We start from the raw sequence: 22,478 nt of genomic DNA, 5'->3' as shown, positions 1-22,478 counted from the left end.
CTAACATTTTTTTCTGGGAAAGTAAAAAAGCACGACAGCTTCTGTCTGTAAGCCTAAAGAAAAAAGTCCACTGACAGCCTTCCAGATCTTGCATTGCTTAAATGTTTTTGAATTTCAACTGTAAACAGACTCAACATTGACTAGACACAGTCCCTTTGTAGAATCACTTCCTCAGACACTGAAGACTTTTCTATTGCTAAAATTAAACAATTTATTCAAGCAACTGAATTGCAGTGCCTCCCTCACTGTGGATTTTCCCCTTCTTGAAACAGCATTTGTTATTATACATCAATAGAGAAGATGAAACAGATGCCATAATAACCATTTTTTAGCAAAAGCCAAAAAGTACAGACACAGGAATAATGTCTGACTGGGAAACAACTGTCATACATTTAATAAAAGGGATTTGACTGGCACTGAGCTAGTCAAGTTCAGATGCAAGAGAATCTCAGATGATGTAAATAGTAAAATATAATGGTTGAGGCAAATTTTACTACCATAAAAGTAAAAATCAGTTTGATTCTGCCATTTAAAATCTCAGCAATAATCACTATTGTATCACAGGAAGATGATGAAAACATGCTGGTCTCAGAAGTCCTAATCAATTTACATTAAACAGGTTTTCAAAAACAATTAAGACTACCCAATATTTTTAATATTTAGATAACAACTCACAACACATATTTAATCAGCATTCCCCAGTAGAGAAACTACTTCTGTGATATGGTATAGAGCCTTCAGTGGGCTTCTTTAAGTCACTAAATTTGTGTGAAACAAATATCAGGAAATATATCAGAACAGAATTTCCAAACCTTCAAATATCCTAAAATTTAATGTAAAATGTATCAAGATACACTTTAGATTTTCCTGAAACCTTAAATGTAAGCCCACACCTTATGCTATGGATTCAGAGATTCAAAATCACATTCCTGATTATTAAGCATTCATCTCAAATGTCCTTTCCTAAAAAATTCAACACATGCAAAGAAAGCACTTTTCCTTAAGCTAGCTATAAGTCATGTTGCCTGTATCAACACAAGAAATTGTATATACTAAGAAATTAATTAATTGGTAAAAGAACTTTAAGGTAATTCTATTGAATGGCTTCTTATCAACCTGTTTCCCAACTTTTTTTTTGAAGGAACAATAAGCCCAGTCTTCATATTAGCAACTGATGCCACATTCAAAATAAATTAAAAATAAAAACCCCACACAACCCAGATTAATTGTTAAGTAAGAGGACTTAACATTTTCATAAAAAGAACATCTATCCAAGTCAAAAACAAAAGTCTCAACATATGCTACAGCTCTAATACAAAAGGCATTTTTTATTTTGTCTTTTCATTATTTTTACCCTAGAAGCTTAACTGCCAGTATGTCAGTATCTTTCCCAAAACAGCATTTTCATCAGAATGGAAAAATAATATAAAAGCTCTATACTGTCTACAAGGGCCAGCTTTTCCTTATTAGGTTTTAAGTAGCAGAAACCAGTTCTGCAGAGAAAACATACTGTAATTATTGTACTCAACAGGTAGCTTCAGTAATCAGGCCAAAAGCAACACAGTGGTCATGTCATTCTTAGAAGATCAGCATTTTCCCATGCTTCTGCATAACAAATGCATTACAGATTAATTGAAAGCATAGAGGCCATCTTAGAGCCCAAATTAATCCAAGCATTTGATATCCCCTTCACTTCATATGGAAATACCATTCAATGGCAACATTTTCATAGGGACAAAGTGTTTTTTGATAACGAGTGGAATGTAAATCTCATGAGAAAGAAATCAATCCAGACCAAAGAACTCCAGAGTATTGATCTTTGTACATTATAATTTCACGAGCTTCAAGAGAATTTTTAAGTTAAAGAGAAAACAATTACAGCCACAAAACAGCTGCTATATCCCAAAGTTTTCTTTTAACTGTGCTATGAAAGCAAGAAATAAGGGTTTCCTTAAGTTACATTGGTTGAATTAAGTCTTCAGTCTGTTCAAAAATCAAAGACAATTATTTTTTTTACAGATGCAGAAACTGCTTAAAGAACAGATTGGTGAATAAAGTTTATGCCATTCAGTTCTGATCCAAGTCTACTGTCTAAACAGGTTAAAAGCTGAATAAAATATTTTTACAAAATTCGTGTTAATGCAGAGCAAACTTTGCCAAACATTTCATATTTGCTCCTGCTAAAAAGGTGAAACTTTTTCAACTGAACAGTAACAGTTTGTGATGTAACAACAAAGATCTCTAAAACAAAATTCTAAAGCTGCGAAGTAGGAGATGGAAAGCTTTCTCTCACAAAATCCTAACAATGCAATGCAGACACACAAAAGGAAAACCCCAAACCTAATGAGTATACCTCAGAAGTATTGGTTTTTTTGCAAAAAGTAAAGTGATCTTGAACAAATAAGACTTTTACTGAGAACCCAAAAGAAATCAGGGGCCCCTTTGAGCCTGGCTCCAGACATACATCTAGTCTTTTACTGTGTTCATCTTTCTGTCACAGCTTAAAAAAAAAAATCTACAATTTAGTTTAAAGCACAAAAGGAAATTGTGGATGTGGAAGCTGAGATTTTGACCTTACCCAGTCTCAGGTATGACATACTGGTTTCCATAAACATAGGGTGTAATTTTAAATTCTGTTCAACTGAACATGCTTCAGAGACTACAGTGTTCTCTTCACATTTTGCTTAAGCGAATGCAGTTTGTCTTCTGGAAAAGGGTTTCAGTTGTTTGCATAACATGTATAATACACCATCAACATACATGAAAACCATGAGATTCACTTTCCTTCCAGCTAATTTTCCCCATCTTATGTAAGCAGATGTCTGCTTTCTTATGGGAGTATCTGCCTGTTAATACCCTACTTTAAGCTTCTGTTCGTATCTGGTTGTTGTCTTTATTTTGTAACTTATAAGACATAGCAAAATAGGGAATCCACAATGCAATTTTGTTGCTCTTTCTTCTCAAAGATCCATCACAAATACAGCCCAAGTATTTTAATTAAGTTCTAGTAAGTCTGAGTGTCTAGATTTGAGCTCCACTTAAAGCTGAGACATACTTATCAATTTTAAAAAGCCACCAAGGAACATAACATTTTGCAGTCCTCTAATGTGACATTCTCTTATGGTTGTTTAATATAGTTCCAACAAACTTTCTGTGCAAGTGCCTGTTTCTATCCCCACATAGTTCGTTCTCAGACAGAGCAACAACAGGGTGCAGTATTTAGTAGTCTACCTGTTTTCATTAAACTTACAGGAACTGATACTGTAACAGCTGAGCTCACCTTTAAAGTATAGGGCTTGAAAAGTATCTCAATTTTAAGATATGTCCAAAAGATAAACACTCTTTAAACACTTAAAAACACTTTTTAAAAACTACAATGGTAGTTCTGCAACAGAAACATTGTTTCCAAAAGTCATTTATATATACAAACGCTGCTTATATAAACTTTGCTGCCTTCCTTCCTGCTATTTTTCGAACACCTATTCCCTATAATAAAATCAATAATGCATAAGGGTTTTTCTAAAAATCATTATGGAAAAAAGGAATCAATACTAAATATATTTCTGTAAACAGTGAAGCTGTGTAACAAATTTCAAAAGTAAAGGTGCACAAATAAAGCTTTGCTGAGGTAAAACAATGGTATTCCAGTGCCATGGAATTCAAGTGCCATGAAAAACACCTGTGAAGACTTCTCTCTAAATTATTGTAAAATCATCTGCCAAAAAATCATTTATCATTTGACTCAAAATGCTCCACTCACTTCACTTGACTGATTCTCAGCTTTTATGATTGAAGATAAAAGTAACCCCATGATTCTTAATCATCCTAATAGCAATTTCTGTATTTAGAAATTTGCTAGCGATTCATTAGAAAGTCACTATTACAAGGCAAACGCATACAGCAGTTCAGAACAAAAAGTTTCTAAGTAACCAAATCTCAAGAACTATTTCCAGCTGTAATTCACTCCAAGGCAACCAGACACATGTAGTTTACAGCATCTAAATTTGAAGTGTTAACTAACTGTTGGTTAAAAAAGTTGCTTTTTCTTTTCAGCAACAAAGTTTATATATTGTCAACACACTAAGGCCTGTAAAATAAAAGAAAGTTTTCAACCCTCTACCCTGATCTGGTTTTGAATAGAAATGAGGATGAGGCTTACATGCCTACCATGGGCTGAAGACTAATGCAAGTTTAGTACACAATCTCTCTTTAAAGCCCCTCTTTCACTTGCAGCTCAGCAAAGCAGGCAGAAGTACCCAGCAGCAGCTCTTGAGAACTTTTTCAACTGCTACTTAATGCCCCAACAGAGAAAGTAAAGACAAAGCCATCAAGCAGTGCATGACAAGTAAATCACTCTGTTCCTATGCTCTTCTGCACACATCACACAAAATTACTATTTATTTAAATAATTTAATAGTTGGTAAAGAGTACTGGTATGCAACCAACCTAGTGCAAAGGAATTTCCAGCCACCACAGATAAACCACTCTAAGCCTCTTCTTCTTTGAGAAATTCGGGCTCTTGGTAGAGTATGGTAATCATTCTCATCATTTTCAAAGCCTTCTTCTGACATCATTAGTGGCATTTCATCCAAATGAGAGGACTCATCTTCCACTTGGTACCTGACAAAATGAAATAAAAAAAAAACTCTAAATAAAAAGCAAACATATAATCATTTATTACCAGGAATTTACTGAAGTAACAAGTTAATTTTTGTCATGGGGAATTTTACTAAAAAAATATTTTCATCTAAACATCTCATGTATTTGTACTAACAGATCTACAAGACATTCTGATTTAAGTTGCTGTAATGCAGCAAAGAGGCCTGCAATCATTGTCAATCACTGCATAAATTCTTCACTTCAGTTTTACACTTCTGGAATGCTTTTTATGCCAAGACAAAACAACGGAATATTCAATAAGAAAATGCCCTTAAGAGTATGTAAATTGAGTAATTTATTCAGTTCATATTTTTATACCACTGGGAAGTAGATTGAAACAAAATGCACTATTACTCAGGTTTCAGACTATTAAAAGGACCAAAAAGGATATTAATTAGAAGAAAAATTTAAAGGAATTAAATACTACAGCCAAGTAAAGATCACATCTTGGCTGTACACAGCAACACATGCAATAATGCTAATCAACAAAAACGCACAGCAGAGAAGATAAATAAAATGGTCACGAAAAACTGGCTGCACAAATCCTTACAAAAAAAACTTGAAAAACACAGCAAGCTGAACACAAAAGCAAAACCTCAAATATATATAAAAAAATTACTTGACACTATTGGTAATAGTGGTAAAAATTGGTAAAAGGTAGCTAAGCAGCCTTTAAATAGAAATAGTTCATGCAAAAAGTATTTGATCAGAATAAATCAAAAGAAATCCTGAGTATGTACTTTCAACATTTCTGCAATACTTTACAATTTAGACCATCAAACTACCATCAATCTATTCTTTGTGTAATATGTATCTACCTTGAAATTATTCTAGTACTGGTAGTGAAGAATACTTCCTAGAGTTTAGGAAAAAAAGAAAAAGAAAAAAAAGGAATGAATCACCACAAAAAGTGTGTCTGGCACAGAATTAGTAAGCTTGGTTTTTATGAAGCTGTACTGTACAGTCGTCTTAAAATGTATGTCCTGGAACTGTCCCATTTTCCCCATAGCAGCCTAAAAAACAGTCTACAGAAAAATAATAATTAACAAAATAATAATTAACAAAATCCATTCTTTTTCAGAGAGCAGCTGGAATGCATGGAGTTCTGCCTGGGGATGGACAAGGAGCCAATCGAGAGCTTCTGGGTTAGGATTAAAGACAGAAGAGGCAAAGGCCACAGAGTGGGGGTTTGCTACAGATGGCCTGAACAAGAACAAGCAGATGATGAGCACCATCACATTTTCAGGCCTTGGTCATCCTGGGGGACTTTCACTTCTCTGATATCTACTGGAGAGACAACACAAAAGGACTTTAGCAATCCTGAGGCCTCTTGCAGTACTTTCACAATTTGGTCCTCCCAAGTAAATAGAGAAGCTGACTAGGATAGGTGCTCTGCTGCACCACATACTCAGCAGGCAAGTATAGGTTCACCGGGGATGTGAAGGTCAAACACAGGCTCAGGCTGCAGTGATGGTGGGGTTGAGGATCCTGAGGGCAGGAAGGAGGGTGGCAAGCAAGCTCATAACTTTAGAAAAACATGTATGGTGTTTTCAAGAACTGCTTTTAAGAGGGAAGAGGAAGCTGGATAAGCTGGTTACTAGTGAGTTACTACTCAACTCCTCCAAGCTCAAGCACTTTCCATACCAATGAATAGGAAGTCTGGTAAAAATGCTAGAAGGTCTGACTAGATGAATAAGGAATTCTTGTCCAAACTCAGACATGAAAAGTGCACAAATGGTGGCATTAAGGGTTTGTAATCTGGGAGGAAGGCAAAAACATTGTTCAAGCATCAAGGGACAAAGCTAGGAAAGCTACTAGTCCAAAGGAATTGAATATGGCTAGGTGTCAGAGACAAGTCTGTAAGTACATGGGTAACAAAACAAAGACTAGAAAAAATGTGCATTCATTGCTGAATGAGAAGGGGGACACAGGACGTGGAAAACTTTATCTCAGTTTTTACTAGCAAGAATGGCCTTCAGGAATCCCAGTCTCAGAGTGCAGGGGGAAAGGCCGGAGCAAGGAAGATGAGCATAAGGGCAGGGAACACTTCAGCAAACTGGATACATATGCAAGTCCATGGGCCCTAAGGAGATGATGCACCCATGAATGCTGAGAGAGCTGGTAGATGTCACTGCAAGGCCACTTTTGATCCTTTAGGATTGATCATGGTGGCTGGGAGAGGTGACTGAAGAATGGGAGGAGAGCAAATATCACTCTTATCTTCATGAAGGGTAAGAAGGAGGACACAGAGAAGTACACGCCAGTCAGTCTCACCATAAACCCCAAAAAGTCAATAGGGCCTGGTGAGAGGAGCGCAGTCAAGAGTGTCTACCTGGGCTTATCACAGTAAGGCCTGTGATACTGTCCCCCACAAAATCCTTATATATAGAAGTTGATGCCCAAGTTGGATGAGCAGATAGTGAGGAAGACTGAAAACTGGCTGGACAGCCAGGTGGTCATCAGTGATGCAAAGTCTAATTTGGAGACCAATAAAAAGCCATGTACCCCAGGGGGCTATATTGGGTGCAGTCCTATTTAAAATCTTCCTTAGTGATCTGGATGATGGGGCAAATTACACACTCAGCAAGCAAGTTTCCAGATGACCCAAAACTGGAAGGAGTGTCTAACAGGTGCGCATGCTGCCACCCAGTGCAAACTTGACAGGATAGAGAAATGAGTTGACAGAAACCTCAAGTTGTTTGGCAAGGAGAAGTGCAAAGTCCTCTGCCGGGTGAAAAACAAAGCCACACACCAGTATATGCTGGGGGACATCCAGCTGGAAAGGAGCTTGGAAGAGGAGCTCCTTGAAAAGGAGCTGGGGAACCTGGTGAACACCAGGTTGAATACAAGCCAGTAACATGCCCTTGTGCAAGAGAAAGCTACAAACTGTGTCCAGTTCTGGGCTCCTTGGTATAAGACATGGACATACTGACAAGAGTCCAGCTAAGGGCCATGAAGATGATTAAGGGAGTGGAGCATCTCTCCAGTGAAGAAAGGCTGAGAGAAGTAGGAGTGTTCAGCCTGGAGAAGACAGAGCAGGATCACTAACTTCTATGAATACCTGAAAGGAAGTTGCAAAGACTGAGCCAGGTTCTCTTCAGTGCTGCCCAGTCACAGGATACAGAGCACTGGAGGTGCTGCCTGAACATCAGGAAACATTTGGGTTTTCGTGAGGATGACTGAGCACTGGCAAAGGGTTGTCCAAGGAGGTTAAAAGCTTTTTGGACATGTTCCTAGGCAACCAGCTCTAGGTGCCCCAATTTGAGCAGGGTGTGGTTCTGCTGACAGAGAACAGCACTCCCAGCAGTATTCAGTCCAAAATCTCAATAGACATACCCAGAATTTTAAAACAAAAGTAATATTACAAACACCTGGACTAAGTATGCAAAAACACCATCACTTCCTTTGCATTTTCTCAACTTACTGTATATTTAATACAAAAATGTATTAATTTCCTTTTTGCACAGGTTTTCTATGTTGTGCCCTTCTGCATACGGAGATGTGTTAAAGCAGTTCACCTTTTTGAATGGGAGGTGGAGAGAGAAGGATTGTACTGTAGTGTTATATTTCTACTGAAAAGGTACACCATGGACTTCACATGGTAATTTATGTAATAAATGCGTACCAACACAGTCAAGAAATGATCTAAGAAAGAAAAAAAACAAAAAACACCAAAAACCAAATAAACAAACACCCCAAAAAACAAACAAATCAAAAACACCCAACAAAGAAAAAAACTTAGACACAACCCCACTATTGATTAACTAGTCATTAATCAGACGTTTCCTCCTTGGTTGCCAGGTGATGCCCTGAATTCTGCACCTGCTTTACATGGGATATCAGCAAGGGATGTCAAAAATATGTTGAGATCAGATTAGAAAATAATGCATAAATAGGAATAATAATTTAAAAAACCACACACCATTCCCCCCCAGATGCAAATCAACCAAGTGAAATGAGCACTGGAACCTTACACATGCCAGACCTTGTGAAGAAAAATCTTCATCTTTTTCAAATAATGCAAAAGCACAACCACATTGCAGAACACACAAAAAAGTTTCAAGCTAATATGATGCGTAATTTGTAAAAGTTGTAAGTTTCCCAGAAATTATAAAGTTTGGCATGGAAAACGCTTCCAAGATTATTACCACCAGTACCCACTAAGAAAAAAAAATTGTTTAAAACAAACATGAAAAACTTGATCTTCACAATATTGTTGCAAAAAGCTGCTTCTGATGCCTAGTTTAATATGGCAGTTTTCCATTCCCATTCCCATCAATGGTCATGAAGAAAAAAAATACCATAAAAAAAACTCTTTAGGAAATAGAGCAGTTACTACAGGTTAATATGTATATTATGCTAAATTATATGGATTTTTTTCATACTAATTTTAACACTATGAAATAAAACCACTGCTTAGGAAAAAATTAAGACATTACATTATTCTAAGACTCCCAGTAAGACAGGCCAGTGTTTAAAGAGATTTACATTCAATGCTTTTAAAATCTTTCTTGATTAAATTTGCAAATTACATTAGCACAGTATTAGTACAGAGCTTTCCACTGCACTGTGTTTTGCTTTTAGACATCCAAACAATCAATAGCATATTTGTAATACCATTCAGTGAAATCAAAATCTGTTGCTGTACAGGAGTATACAGCAAAATAATGCGCATAACAGACACCTTTTACTTCTGTACACAGTTAACAAATGTCTGATAATATACTTTATATCCAAATATAACAGCGTAAACATGGTTAAAGTCCCTCTCAAAAGAACATGCTACAGAATCATGGGAGAGAGAATTAGCTGAAACACATTTACAGACATGCAAATTTAAAAATACTCTTGCAAATGTGCTAATATTTGCAGAGCACATTGATGTCCTAATCAGAACTTTTTTGCCATTATAGTATAAACAAATATTTTTTTACAATCACTATGTAGGTTTACACTTTTAAATATAGAGCTTCACCAAGCAGTGAAGATAATTAACATAAGTACCATGATGTTTAGTGATTATGACTTCAAAACACAGCCTCTGCACTGGCAAGCAATTTATTCTGTTTCAAAAGCAATTTTGCTATTATGTTAGAAAATTGTACTTCAGCATTTAAAAAGAGTAAGATAATGAATAATGGATTGTTCATAACTAGGATGAGGACAAAAAACTTATTTTCTTAATTGACCAATCAATTAAGCATAAGCCTAAAAAGTTTCATTTGAACAGGGATGCAATGAAAGCAATATGAATAATGAATAAAGAGTGAAGACACCAAAACATTCAGCTTCCTGAGTTTTACAGAATCAGGTATAAGACAACTATTTTGACAACAAAATGGCTTCCTAAGAAAAAAGAAATATTAAACAACTTTCAGAAAAATCTGTCTAATAGTAGGAATATAATTTAACAGATTTAAGTGAAAGGAAGCCAGGTACACTAAATACTTTGAAATAAAATTTTGATATAAACAACTGCTTCAAAAATTATCCTCAAGTCACCTGTTCCTACATCATTCCATTTCAGTGGCTGTTTGCCAGAGTGGATGAGGCTGCAGTGTTCCATTGGTGTCATAACTGGTAATAGAAGGCTTTTTAATTCGTTTAAATGTAATCTGGCTACCCAATCGTTGCCAGCTTTCCACATTTCTAAAAGAGCAGTGTTCAAGGGTGTAGCAGGAAGGTAGCCTTCAAGGGTTGCCTTCAGGGGCAGGCAATCACAACTGCATATTTTTCTGACTTTACTCACTTGACAAGGAGAAACGATACCTATGATGGATTTTCCTGTCTGCCTGCTGAAAAGACCCTGGTAGTACAGAAGCACTGTGAAAGATACTGCATAACTACCTTTTCCTTGCTTCCTACCACTTATGGTATGTACTATAATTCACAAGAAAGATAAACAAAGGTGATGACTTAAAGTAGCATGAGGAAGGGAAAAGGAAGGTGTGACCATGAGTCTACACAGGGACTAGATATAAATGATGGCTGTGAGATAGAGTAGCATGGAACAGAGTAGCCTAGACTTCCAAAGGGCAAACTTTAACTTTTTTAGTAACCTGATTGCCAGAATCCCTTGGGAATCCGTTCTGAAAGACACAGGAGTCCAGGAATGCTGGACACTCTTCAAGAAGGAAATCTTGAAGAGGCAGGAGAACAGGCCATCCCCATGTCCTGTAAGGCAAGCCAGAGGCATAGGAGGCCAGCCTAGCTGAACAGGGAGCTTTGGTTGGCACTCAGGGACAAAAAGAGAATTTATGGTATTTGGAGGAAGGGGCAGGCGACTCACAATGACTACAGAAGTGTTGAGGCTATGCAGGGTGAGAATCAGCAGACTCAAAGCCCGGCCAGAAATTTATCTGGAATCTACGGTAAAGGACAGGAAGAAAAGTTTCTATAACTATATTAACCTAAGAAAACCAGGGAGACCCTCCATTCCCAGTTGGATGCAGGAGGAAATATAGTAATGACAGATGGGGAAAAAGCTGAGGTGCTGAATGAATTCTTTGCCTCAGTTTTTAGCAGTCAGACTGGATATATAGAAGGAATACGACTCCCTAAGATAAGAGGCAGAGTCCAGGAGCAGAGTGATATCCCAACAATCCAGGAGGAGATGGTCAGTGACCTGCTACAACGTATAGATGTACACAAATCTATGGAGCAGGATGGCATGCACCCAAGAGTGTTGAAAGAGCTGGTGAGGGTGCTCACCAAGCCATTTGCCATCATTTACCAGAAGTCCTGGCTGACTGGAGAGGTACCTGTGGACTGGTAATCAGCCAATGTAACCCTCAAATGTAAGAAGGGCTGGAAGAGTGATCCAGAAAATTACAGGCCTGCTAGTTTTACTTTAGTACCAGGGAAGCTGATGGAGCAGATCATCCTGACTACCATTATGTGGTATAGCAGAAAAAACAGGTGATCAGACACAGTCAGCACAGGTCCATGAAGGGCAGGTCCTGTTTGACAAACCTGATCTCCTTCTATGACAGGGTAGCATGTCATTGGAAAAGAGAAGGGCTGTGGATGTTGTCTACCTTGATTTCAGCAAGGCCTTTGACACAGTTGAAGTTACTGGAAATTGAGTCACCACCACTTGCCACTATGGCCATGTCCCACCCCACCAAGCACTGGCAATTTGGTTCAGAATCCCGTCTGTTTCTGCTCACGGGCAGAGGAAAGACTGAGGGAGTAAGCAGCAGAATCTCTCAGCCATATTCTGCTCTACCTCCAGTAAATCGTTCAAGGGTTGACCTAGGTGAACACATTCCCAAACTGAGGATAAAGGAGATTGCCAAATTGTAGAGATGCAGTAGAATAATGATGAAATGAATAGACAGATTTATATTAAAAAGGACAAATTATTTCTTAGAAGACAAATCACCAAAGCAGTAACTGTTGTAGGCTGTATCATGTCCCTGTTATCACTCATGTAACTGTTCAGACCCTGACCTGTAATGCACAAAAAAAAAACCAACCCACCAGGAAATTCTGCACTACAAAAGATAAATTTTATCAAGAAATATGTTCATTCATAACCATGTTTAAGTACATAGCATTTTTTCATTTAACTATTCTTATTCAAATATCCAGCGACACCATAAACCACATTGCTTTGCTAAAAGCTATTTCAGAAAAATTTATAAATACTCCTTTATAATATTATTCTTCATTTTTAAAGACTGCATATTACTTTTCCCCTCTCATTTTGAACACCTTTCTGCTTTATACAACAGCAAATTAAACTACAGAGCAATCATATTCTTCCGAGATTCCAACAGAAGTGGAAAAAAAAAATCTGCCACAGGTAAGTGAAAGAAATTCAAAGAATTAAAAGTTTCCTTTAGCCTCTTCCTCCAAACACAGGAAAGATACTTCAGATGTTTTAAGTGATTAGAGCTTACCACTATTGGTCCCTACTTAGCTTTTGTAGTGTAACAAGGCAACCAGGTGCCACTAATTGCCAGAGAGTGAGCATGAGCTTGTGTCAAGCCCACCTGTGCCCAATTAGGGCGGGCCCCAACTGCACATGAGCAGGACCAGGAGGCCAATAAAAGGTGAGTCCTGAGACACAAGCTCAGCTCAGTCCTGAGCACGCTTTGCAGAGAGGTCAGTCGATCTCGGAGCACTGTATTACCTTCATTGCGCCACTAGCGCTCATCGCCCACAAGGTGAGGCTCTGGTGGTGCAGCTGGCTAAGACCCGGTACTGCAATGCGAAGGCCCCAGGTTTGAGACTCCTCAGAGCCTCACCCTCTTGCACCCTAATTGGGCACAGGTGGGCTTGACACAAGCTCATGCTCACTCCCTGGCAATTAGTGGCACCTGGTTGCCTCGTTACACTACAAGCTTTAGCTGTGTTTCTAATGCAAGTGCACCCCTCATCAGCATTACTTGGGAAGTCACTGAATTCAAGTCCTGACATAAAAAATACATACATACAAAATAATCCTATTACAAATTTGTATGCATTAACAGGAGGAGGCATGTCAGAGATCTCTACATGGAAGATGACACTAACCACACTATTCCAACAGTTAAAAAAGAAAAAAACAGAACACACAAAAAACCTACACACACATTTGGACAGCTCTTAAGGAAGCTGAAGATTTTGTAGAGCTGCCCATTTATGTCCAATTTCAATAGGCAACTTTGCTTTTGTGTCTTTGCATAAGAAGAACTTTAAAAACTTATTACACACTCCCATCACAGTGCATGTTTATCCATTAGACAACAAAACAGACAGAAGGAAAAAGTACTCCAGTACGTTTATTACTGAGTGTGTTGCTGAGATGAGTAATACTTACTGCAATAAGACCAAATAAATCAATTTGCCTCCAGCTTTTACAAATGATGCACAGAGATATTCTGGAAAAACACAAGGAAGCATTTTAGTTCAACTACTAGGTAAAAAAAAATGCTGACATCTTCTGCCATGCAGTGCTAAGGGAAAAGTTGGAGATAAAGGTCTAGAAGCAGACTACATAGCCATTACCAAGGAAGTTCTCTTCCATCAATAGTTTATAAAAAACTGCTTAAGTCATGGATACTAAAACCACAGCTTCCACCAGATATAAATAAAATATTTTTGTGTTCTTCATTCTCCTTCTTCCAGCTCACACTTTCTTACAGAAGCTGTAAACAGATGAAGCCTTCATGAAAAAAAGGACACCCCTCCTTATTCAACTTTGCTTACATTACAAAAGTACTACCCATATCCTAACATACGATCTTTTTCAACCAATGGCAAGATGAGTGAGTCCCTTATTTACCACAAAAGTGCCATAAATACCTGAACACACAGCAAGGACCTGACGTAACACCATCTACATTCACCAGAACCCTATTTTTAATTAGTAGGGTATGTCACTGATCACAACAACAGAACTATTTTGTCACTGTCAACTGGGTTGTTGACACTGTAGCCCAAAAAAATTGTATTCTCTCCCTGTTATTAGAAATCCAAATGCCTGCCCAAGCAACACAAATCACTGTATTTAGATACTATAGATACAAACCAGGAAGGTATGCAAATATAGGGCAAAAATAATAGCTTAAACATGAACAGCCTTAGAAATACATTTACAAAGTCTATTGTACTGCACACACAGTCACATGCTCATTGCAATAGACAGCATCATCTTCAATGGAAACTTGAAGTTCTCATTTTTTTGCCTAGTGATTAAAATGCTTCAGATCAGGATAAGGAAGAACAATCATGCTAAAGACTAAGACCCACTTACAAACCTATCTGGGTGTGAAAATGTATTACTAGTGCAGAAAAAAATATGTAAGGACAACTTTTTCCAAACACACAGTTCAAAGTAATGTCAAGTCAAACGTACTACAATTAATTATTAGAATTACTTAAAGTTTCTATGTCATCAAAATTTATGTCTGCAGACACAGTATTACAAACCACTGCTTAGGTATGACACCAATGAGAGTGTCATTTTATGTACAAACATTTTACAGTTTTTCTTGTGAGCAGCTCTGTATACATATAACAGAGTTATCTGCATCATTAAGCCAAAGACTTCTGAAGAGAAAAAGGCACAGAAACTAAAGTAACAATCAATATAAGCTCTGAAAGCATAAACATGTATCAAGGCCATTTTTAAAAAGTCATATATCAAACTACTTTGAAGTCTGTCCAAGCAAAAATCCCAGCATCTGCACCTACCTTAAATCAGGTGCCAGTCTTAACAAGCAGTAGTAACCTATGAATAAAGCAAACAAAGCAACACACAATCCAGGAATGTGAATATGTGAGCACCAGGAAGAGAACATACTTTGTGGAGAAAGTTTTTAACAAAATGTACTGGTAACTTTTTTCTAAAAAAAAGTGGCACTTCACCACTTGTGAAAGTGTGGAAAACATAGACCCAAACACTGCTCTGTAAATACAACACAAAAATCGCACGTGCAACATAGCCTGCAAGCAACCACATTGGAAGGATCTAAATTAAAAGACAGCATCTCAGATTCACCCTGAAAATTATTCAGTGACATAATTCTAAACAACAGTGGTGGAGTTCCATCCAAAAGTACAATTCACAAGAGGTTAATAATAAAGGACAGTATGTCCTTCAAGGTAGCATTGTTGATTTACATATTTTTTTTCACAAAAACAAGTTTTGCTTTGCAAGAGAGACAAACACTTTGACTTTCAGGTGAAGTTCTGAGGTAAAAAACAGGGGGGCAACAGTTCTGTAAAAAGAACAGAAAGGCATACATGATTGACCTAGTCTGCCAGAACAGCATACCAGTACAGACAACTCTCCTAACTACAATTCTACGCAGGTATCTCTGCACCGCATTTGATTTTTCCCTCTTTATGCTAAAACAAAAGATAAATGTATATTTCTATATATCAGCATAATGTATAGTTGTGTATTGTAATGCATTCTCATTTCCAGTACACTTCATCATCTACATATCAGTAAACATGTAACACAAAACATTTCCGAGGAATAACACTTCTGGTATTCAGAGCCCCCCTCACTGCTGGCCAAGTATCAGCTGAACCTGTAACATTTGTAATTTTGGGTATCACTGCAACAACCAATTTATTTCTTCTGGTCAAACAACAGATGTCTGAAGAAGTTACTGTTACTTTCCAGCAGCAGTTTTAAAACATCAATATTCAAAAGGAAATTCAGTTCCACTTTCAGAACACTTTATCACAGAAGCTATAATAAAATTCAAAATAATTTCAATAATGCAAATCCTTCAGATTTAACCATCATTTTCAAACTTCTTTCCAGGATGAAACACATAAAGAAATTCTATTAACAGATGGAGAAGAGCAGACTAAAATGAAACCTGTAAAACTCAGCACAAATATTCTAGGAACTTTCATATTAAACATGAAGTACCACCCAGAGAAAGAGTCATAGGAACTAGAAACATTTTAGAAAAACAGCAGGAAATACCAAGTATCACTGCACACAACCTATTCAACAGGTAAGCTCTACTGATATTACCAATGTTTGAGTTTCTTTTTTTTTTTTTTAAGCTATGTACATTTTGCAAGGCTTTTCACACCTGTAATTCAGCAAAATATGTTATGAGCTTTCTGTAAACAGTTTTACAATAGATGTTAGGTCCTGTACGTTCTGATTGTTAGACTGTCTTGGCAAGTAACATTGAGTTACTCGGGGAAGTTCTTGTTCTTAATTACACTTAAAAAAACAAAAACAAAAAAATAACCTTGGCATATAATTTGTCACTAGAACATGGAGAATAACATCCAAACTATGAAAATCACACTGTAGTTCAGAATTAGAACAAATGCTTCTAACAGAAAACTAAAAGTAGGCACCAGGTATCAAAAAGCTTACTTCAGGTAATGTCAGAAATTAAAGACATCATAGAATTACTGTACATGCATCTAATATTAACTGTTGACACCTGTATGCCTCTTTTTTGGTGAGTCACTGTGAAATCTGGCCAAACACCTTAATAAATCATACTAAGAAGGAATACAAGATTGCTGAGACAGCTCTCATTTAAATGAAAAGCATTAGAACAGTAACACTATATTAAATGCTCTTGATTCTCACACATTATAAAAATTTGACATTTGTAAGTATTAGGGAAACTTGTGAAGCCTTAGCAAACTAAGTTCTAAAGAATTCCATTCCATTTTGCCTGGAATAGATTGGTTTTTTTTTTCCTTTTATATATACTCCACATGAAATAAGCTACAATATGCCAGTTGTTAAGTAACAAGCGTTCTGTGTTTATCTGGACAAAGGACACATTATCCTATTATGTTGTTTTTTTCCTTCTCATGTAATTTTATGTTTTGTTAAAGCTATAAAGCAATGAGAATTCAAAGATAAAAGAACAGCTGGTTGCCTTAAAACACAGTTGTTCTATCAGTAGAGAAAGCTGCAGAGAAAAGCAACAGCAGTTTATCCTTTCCACAACTTGCCCTACTGCAGCCACTCTATACACTTAGTATAGCAATTTGTAAGCACTATACTGTGATCCATACTATGAGTAATTATGCAAGAGGATTCCTTTCAGTGAGTGAGTGTTTTTCATAACATCACCTTTCTGAATACCTGGAATACAAATGAATTTATGCAATACTGGACACAGCTAGTACAACCTGATTTTTGGTACATGGGTCCCAACACCCCACACCTTAGCCTACTATACAGGCATATGCTGAAGCAGCAAGTGAAAACATCTGAACAAAGCAGGTACTTTGTTATGATTAAATGAGGACTGGCTATAGCTTAACTCTGTACCAGCTTCACAATTCCACCAAACACAAGTCTAACATATGAGAACAAGTGTGTGAAGTTTCACTGCACATTCAAGGTGATTCTGGATGTTCTTAGGTCCTCTTTTCCCTTAACAATGAAAACAAAAGTAGCATCTATTTTTCCTGTGGGTAACAGATCCTTTATGCTGAAGGACAAAGCTCTGAAACGAGTGCTGAATCAATCATCATTTTTTGTTCCAGCTTTCTACAACTATTCAAGCTGAATAAATCAAACAATACCTATTTTTTTAAATAATTTGAAAATTAATAATTTACTGGTTCAAGATGGATTCCCTAGCTTCAAAAAGCAACACACACAGTTCTCTGTTAATCTGAAGTAGGGGAAGGAAGATATTCAGGTCTTATATCACCTGAATATCTAATGCAAAAGTAGCAAGTTGAACTTAAACATCAGACATGAAAGCAGAACAGAATGCATGTGCTTACTGAACCACAGGTAACATATATAACACATATTTATAATTTAATCTTTTTTTAAATAGGTCAATGTAAGCAAATAACTAAAAATCTTGTTATGTTAATATATGAAGTACATCCGTGATTCTTAGTGGCTACAATTTTACACAGAAGTGTACAATCTCAAGTGGGTATCATCAAAGTATGTTTTCTTTAGGTGTGTGGGAAAAACATGTTCAAGCTTTAAAATAAGTGCTATCAACCTGTCAAAATAATCTCAAAAGTACAACACTCATTATGAAAAAACAGTGAATGGGGAGTTGTTTGTCCTGACTGCAAAGCAAACTACAACACTAGCAAAGACTCCTAGAGACTGCTTAGCTCAAGCAAAAGGAGTCATTCTACAAATTAGATTTGAGGCCACTAAAGGTTAGCAATTGATGAGTTGTATTAGCTTAGGTCACACAGTAGCAGGGCAATCAATTTGAGTTAAAAACACCACCACACTGAAGTTAAGGATCTCTGTATAAGACTTGCAAAGACTGTAACTTCTTCACTGAAGAAATAAATCAAATGAGCAAGTCAAAGACTCTTGAGGGCCCAGAAACCACAGTACTAGATTAAACCTGAAATACCAACTCTATTATATTTTAGCTGGTGTGTGTTTCTAGACACCTTCAGAAGCATGTATTATACCCCTTTAGGCAAAATCAGCATGTATGTAGGATTGTGATACCTTTCTACATATCAGAGACCTCAGTGACTTCAACACTCATAAATATCTGCAACATCAGGACCTTTGCTGCAATTTCCACATGAATTCAAGGCTTCTTCAAAGTCTGTGCTGAAGATAAAGATTATAAAAGCAGGATGAACCACTTGTAAAGACATGGAAGCTGTATTTCAACTACAGGATTAGAGTCATCAGAGATAGTGCAACTATCAGAACGGTTGCATTTCCTCTCTGAATTTACACAAGACACTTATGGTAGAATCTACAGAAGCTTTTTCATGCTTTTGTTACAGGTCCATAGGACATACTCCAACGTATGGAGAGCACAACATGTACTCTAACCATCAAAGCTCAAAACAGCGATTAATTAAATGATCTAAATAAAGAAATATGTCTGTCAAATTTTAAAATAAATCTACTAGTTGTTGAAAAGAAGTCACGGAAACCATAGATAACTAGTGCAGAGGGTCAGTAAATTAAATACGTATCACTTGCAGTTGAGAAACACAGATTATGAAAAAAATTAACTCTGAAAGACATAATCTAAAGTAGAAAGACTTTAATTCACAGTTTTGAAGGGTGACATTGATCAAACAAGGTGGAGGGGAAGAATCAGACTCTCATAAAATTGGTAGTTCTCTGCTAGATCTTACGTAAAGCCAAATCTCCTTATAAAACCATGTTTAACCAGTTTCTATGAACAACTGTAATTACTGCCTGCAAACACAACTTCAATAAACCCAGAAATCTCCCTGATTTATGAACTCAATACATCGTATCTATAGCACTTTTCAAATCACACAAACACCCCTGGGTAACCTAAACAGAACCACCTGATACTTTTTGTATTCTGGACAAAGTTTTTGTCAACATTAACTTCTTCTTTTCCTCTTTCTTCCAAAGCACACATACTGGGAAGCTTTTAAGAGTCCCAGCAAGAGCCTACCCTGTTTCAATTCTTTGAGGGCCAGGGATGATGACAATAACACTCCCTTACCTCAAAATAGAGGACACACCTACTGCAAATTGTAAGATGTTCAAGTATTGGTGAGATGGGGAAAACAACTAGTATGGCAGCTCATGAATGTTCATGAAAAATATTATGTAGTTAAGGATCATGACAAATTAATGCAAGCCCAAACTATTTTGCAAAGTTCTAAACTATCTTTTCCATTAATTATTCCACACAGACTAAGAAGTAAATTCATTTTATTCATGATTAAATGGATTTACCATGTTGATTTAGAAAAATAGCATCAACTATTCTGTTTCTAGAAAATCCCTTCACATCCTATTCTACAGCTACTCCTTCTAGTCCTTGTATATGGAACCAAGGTTCTACAACAACCAAGAGAAACCAAACCCTCAAAGTACCAACTATAAACATATCCTCCAATGTAAGAGTGCTGTCCAATGGGCATTCCAAAATTATAGAGCAGTTTTTCCATTACAACAGCATACTGATACTGTAAGTGAAACTTACTACGAAAATGGAAACTATTGTATTCCTAGAGATGCTACACAGAATAATGGGAAGCAACACAACATTCAGCCTGTGACTGAAAACTTAATTTGATGGCAGACTTTAAACGGCCTTCTCCAAACTGCTTAACCTCCGCTAAAGGGCATTTCAAGACATTTCGGGTTATTTTAATTCTTACACTCCAGCGCGCTTCCCGCAATGACCGCCTCACAGCCCATTTACTACCGACGCTCCATCAAGACACCCAGCGCGGGCATCCCGCTGCTGAGCACCAACCCATAGCAAGGCACCCGAGTCGCGGGGAGCTGCGGGCGGTTCCCCCGCAGGATCCAAGGCCGCACCGGCGGGCGCTGGTCCGGCAGGGCCGGGAGCGCGCTGCGCATCCTCCCGCGGGGCCCTGCGGCACCACCCGCCGCCACCACCTCCACAGCCCGGCCCGGGGCCCGGACAGAACCACGAAAGCCGGGAAGAGCCAAGCGCTGCCAACACCCACCCTCCTCATCCTACAGGGGGGCCGCCAGCCCTTCTCGCCTTCCCCTAAAGCCCGGGCGGCCGGCTGGGCTGAGTGAGGGGCGCCCACCGCCCCGCCCGCCAGGGATGGGGGCGGGAGAGGGAAGCGAGGCGGGGGCGGGAGAGGGAAGGGAAGAGAAAGCCGCCGCACCGCCCCTGCCCGTACCTGTTGTGCCTCTGCGCCGTGGCGGCGCTGGTGTAATAGGCCGCTCTCCGCTGGGTGCTGCGGGGCACTGGGTGCAGCGGGATGTGGTCCGCCATCTTGGGGGGCACCCGCCCCCCCCCCACCCTGTTCCCCCGCCGCCGTCTGCACACCCGTTCGGTTCCCTTCGCTTCGCTTCCGCTCCTCCACCCGCCCCGCCCGGCACCGCTTCGCTTCGCTTCGCCTCGCCCCCACCGCCCGCGAGGTGCGGCCGGGCCCTCTGATGTCACAGGCACCTCCCGCTGACGTCAGCGGGAGGGAGGAAGGAAGGGACAACGGGGCGGGGCCCCTGGTAAACATGGAGGCGGGGACGGGCGGGGCCTGGGACGGGCGGGAGCTCCCCGGGGCTGGCACCAGTGGGGGCTGGACCGGGCCGGGCAGGGGCTGGGCCCGAGGGGGGCGGCTATCTTGAATAGAAATAATAATAATCATCATAATAATATAATAAAGGATCTGTCAGGAAAAACCTTCATTCAAAGAAATGTCCACCAAGAGAAGAGAGTGAAATATTTCCAAAGAGGAGAGCACAAGATTAAATCAAAATTATGTGGCAGACGCTTTTCCTGATAATTTTTGCTTCTCTTCAATAATGTCACCAGCTGGGGTCACCTTTCCAAGAGAGAATTTCAGAGGGACTGGGTCTCTTTAGCTTGGAGAACAGGAGGCTGAGGGGTGACCTCGTCAGTGTTTATGTAAAAAGCGAGTGTCAGGGCTCTTCTCAGTGATGTCCAATGACAGGACAAGGGATAACGTTTGGAGCAGAGGAGGTTCTGTGTAAACATAAGGAAAAGCTTTTTCACTGTGAAGGTGACAGAGCACTGTGACACAGGCTGCCCAGGGAGGCTGTGGAGTGTCCTACTCTGGAGACATTCAAAACCCACCCGGGCGCTCTCCTGTGTGACCTACACTGTGTGATCCTGCTCTGGCAGGGAGGATGGACTTGAGTTTTCCAGGTCTTTTCCAACCCCTAACATTCTGTGATTCTGTGAATACAGTGGGAAGCCACGTTTCGCCATGCACCACTCATTTTACAAAATGCCTTGAACGTACTCCTTTCAAAATCTGGTGGAATGAAAAGAGGTTTCACAAATGACTGAATTTGTTAAATGAATTGCTGATTATGCAAACTACTCAAGCCAAAGGTACCTGTAGGATGCCACCTTTAGTTTTCTAGGACATGGGCTTTTTTACTGTTCTAAAGATACCATATGGCAGAAAATTTTTCGTAGTACAGGCAAAACCTTTTTTCTCCTGGATTGTGACCTCAAGTGTGCAGCCTGGTAGCAGCAGCACTGGCAACCAAGAATGCCAAAGAGGTGAAAGAGTTGCACTCAGAATCATGGAATCACAGAACATGATGGAAGAAACATTAAAAATCATTTCTGTACAATTGTGTCTTGAAAACCTCCAGTGATGAGCGTGCTGCCACATCCCTGGGGAGGTTGTTTCAGTGACTGATTTTTCCCACTGTAAAAAAGTTCTTTCTTATATACAGAGATGAAAGCTCTGCCAGTGCAACATGTACCCACTGCCTCATGTCTTCTCCACCTGGCTCTTTGTGACAGGTTAGTCTGTATCTTCTTTGTAGCCACCTTTAGGTACTGGAGTACTGTGATGAGTATTCCACATTCATGAATACAAAAATCTCCCCAAGCCTTCTCTTCTCCAGGGAGAAAAGACCTCGTCTAGTCTTTCCC

General features: G+C 38.8%; 1 protein-coding gene across 1 annotated transcript in view; it reads right to left on the bottom strand.

Moving 5' to 3' along the window:
• ATP9B (ATPase phospholipid transporting 9B (putative)) overlaps positions 1 to 21,014 on the bottom strand; it is a 161,593-nt gene extending 140,579 nt beyond the window's left edge. The window contains exons 1-2 of the mRNA XM_030445840.1: positions 20,746 to 21,014; positions 4,447 to 4,620 (exon numbers count right to left, since the gene is read on the bottom strand). Coding sequence (XP_030301700.1) covers positions 4,447 to 4,620; positions 20,746 to 20,840 — 269 coding nt within the window. The 5' untranslated portion in view covers positions 20,841 to 21,014. The remainder of the gene's footprint in view (positions 1 to 4,446; positions 4,621 to 20,745) is intronic.
• Positions 21,015 to 22,478: the final 1,464 nt, after the last annotated feature.

The sequence above is a fragment of the Calypte anna genome, chromosome 2 (genome assembly GCF_003957555.1).
Source record: "Calypte anna isolate BGI_N300 chromosome 2, bCalAnn1_v1.p, whole genome shotgun sequence".
Classification (NCBI taxonomy): Eukaryota; Metazoa; Chordata; class Aves; order Apodiformes; family Trochilidae; genus Calypte; species Calypte anna.
The sequence above is the reverse complement of the archived record's forward strand: the minus strand, read 5'-3'. Positions and strand labels throughout refer to the sequence as shown.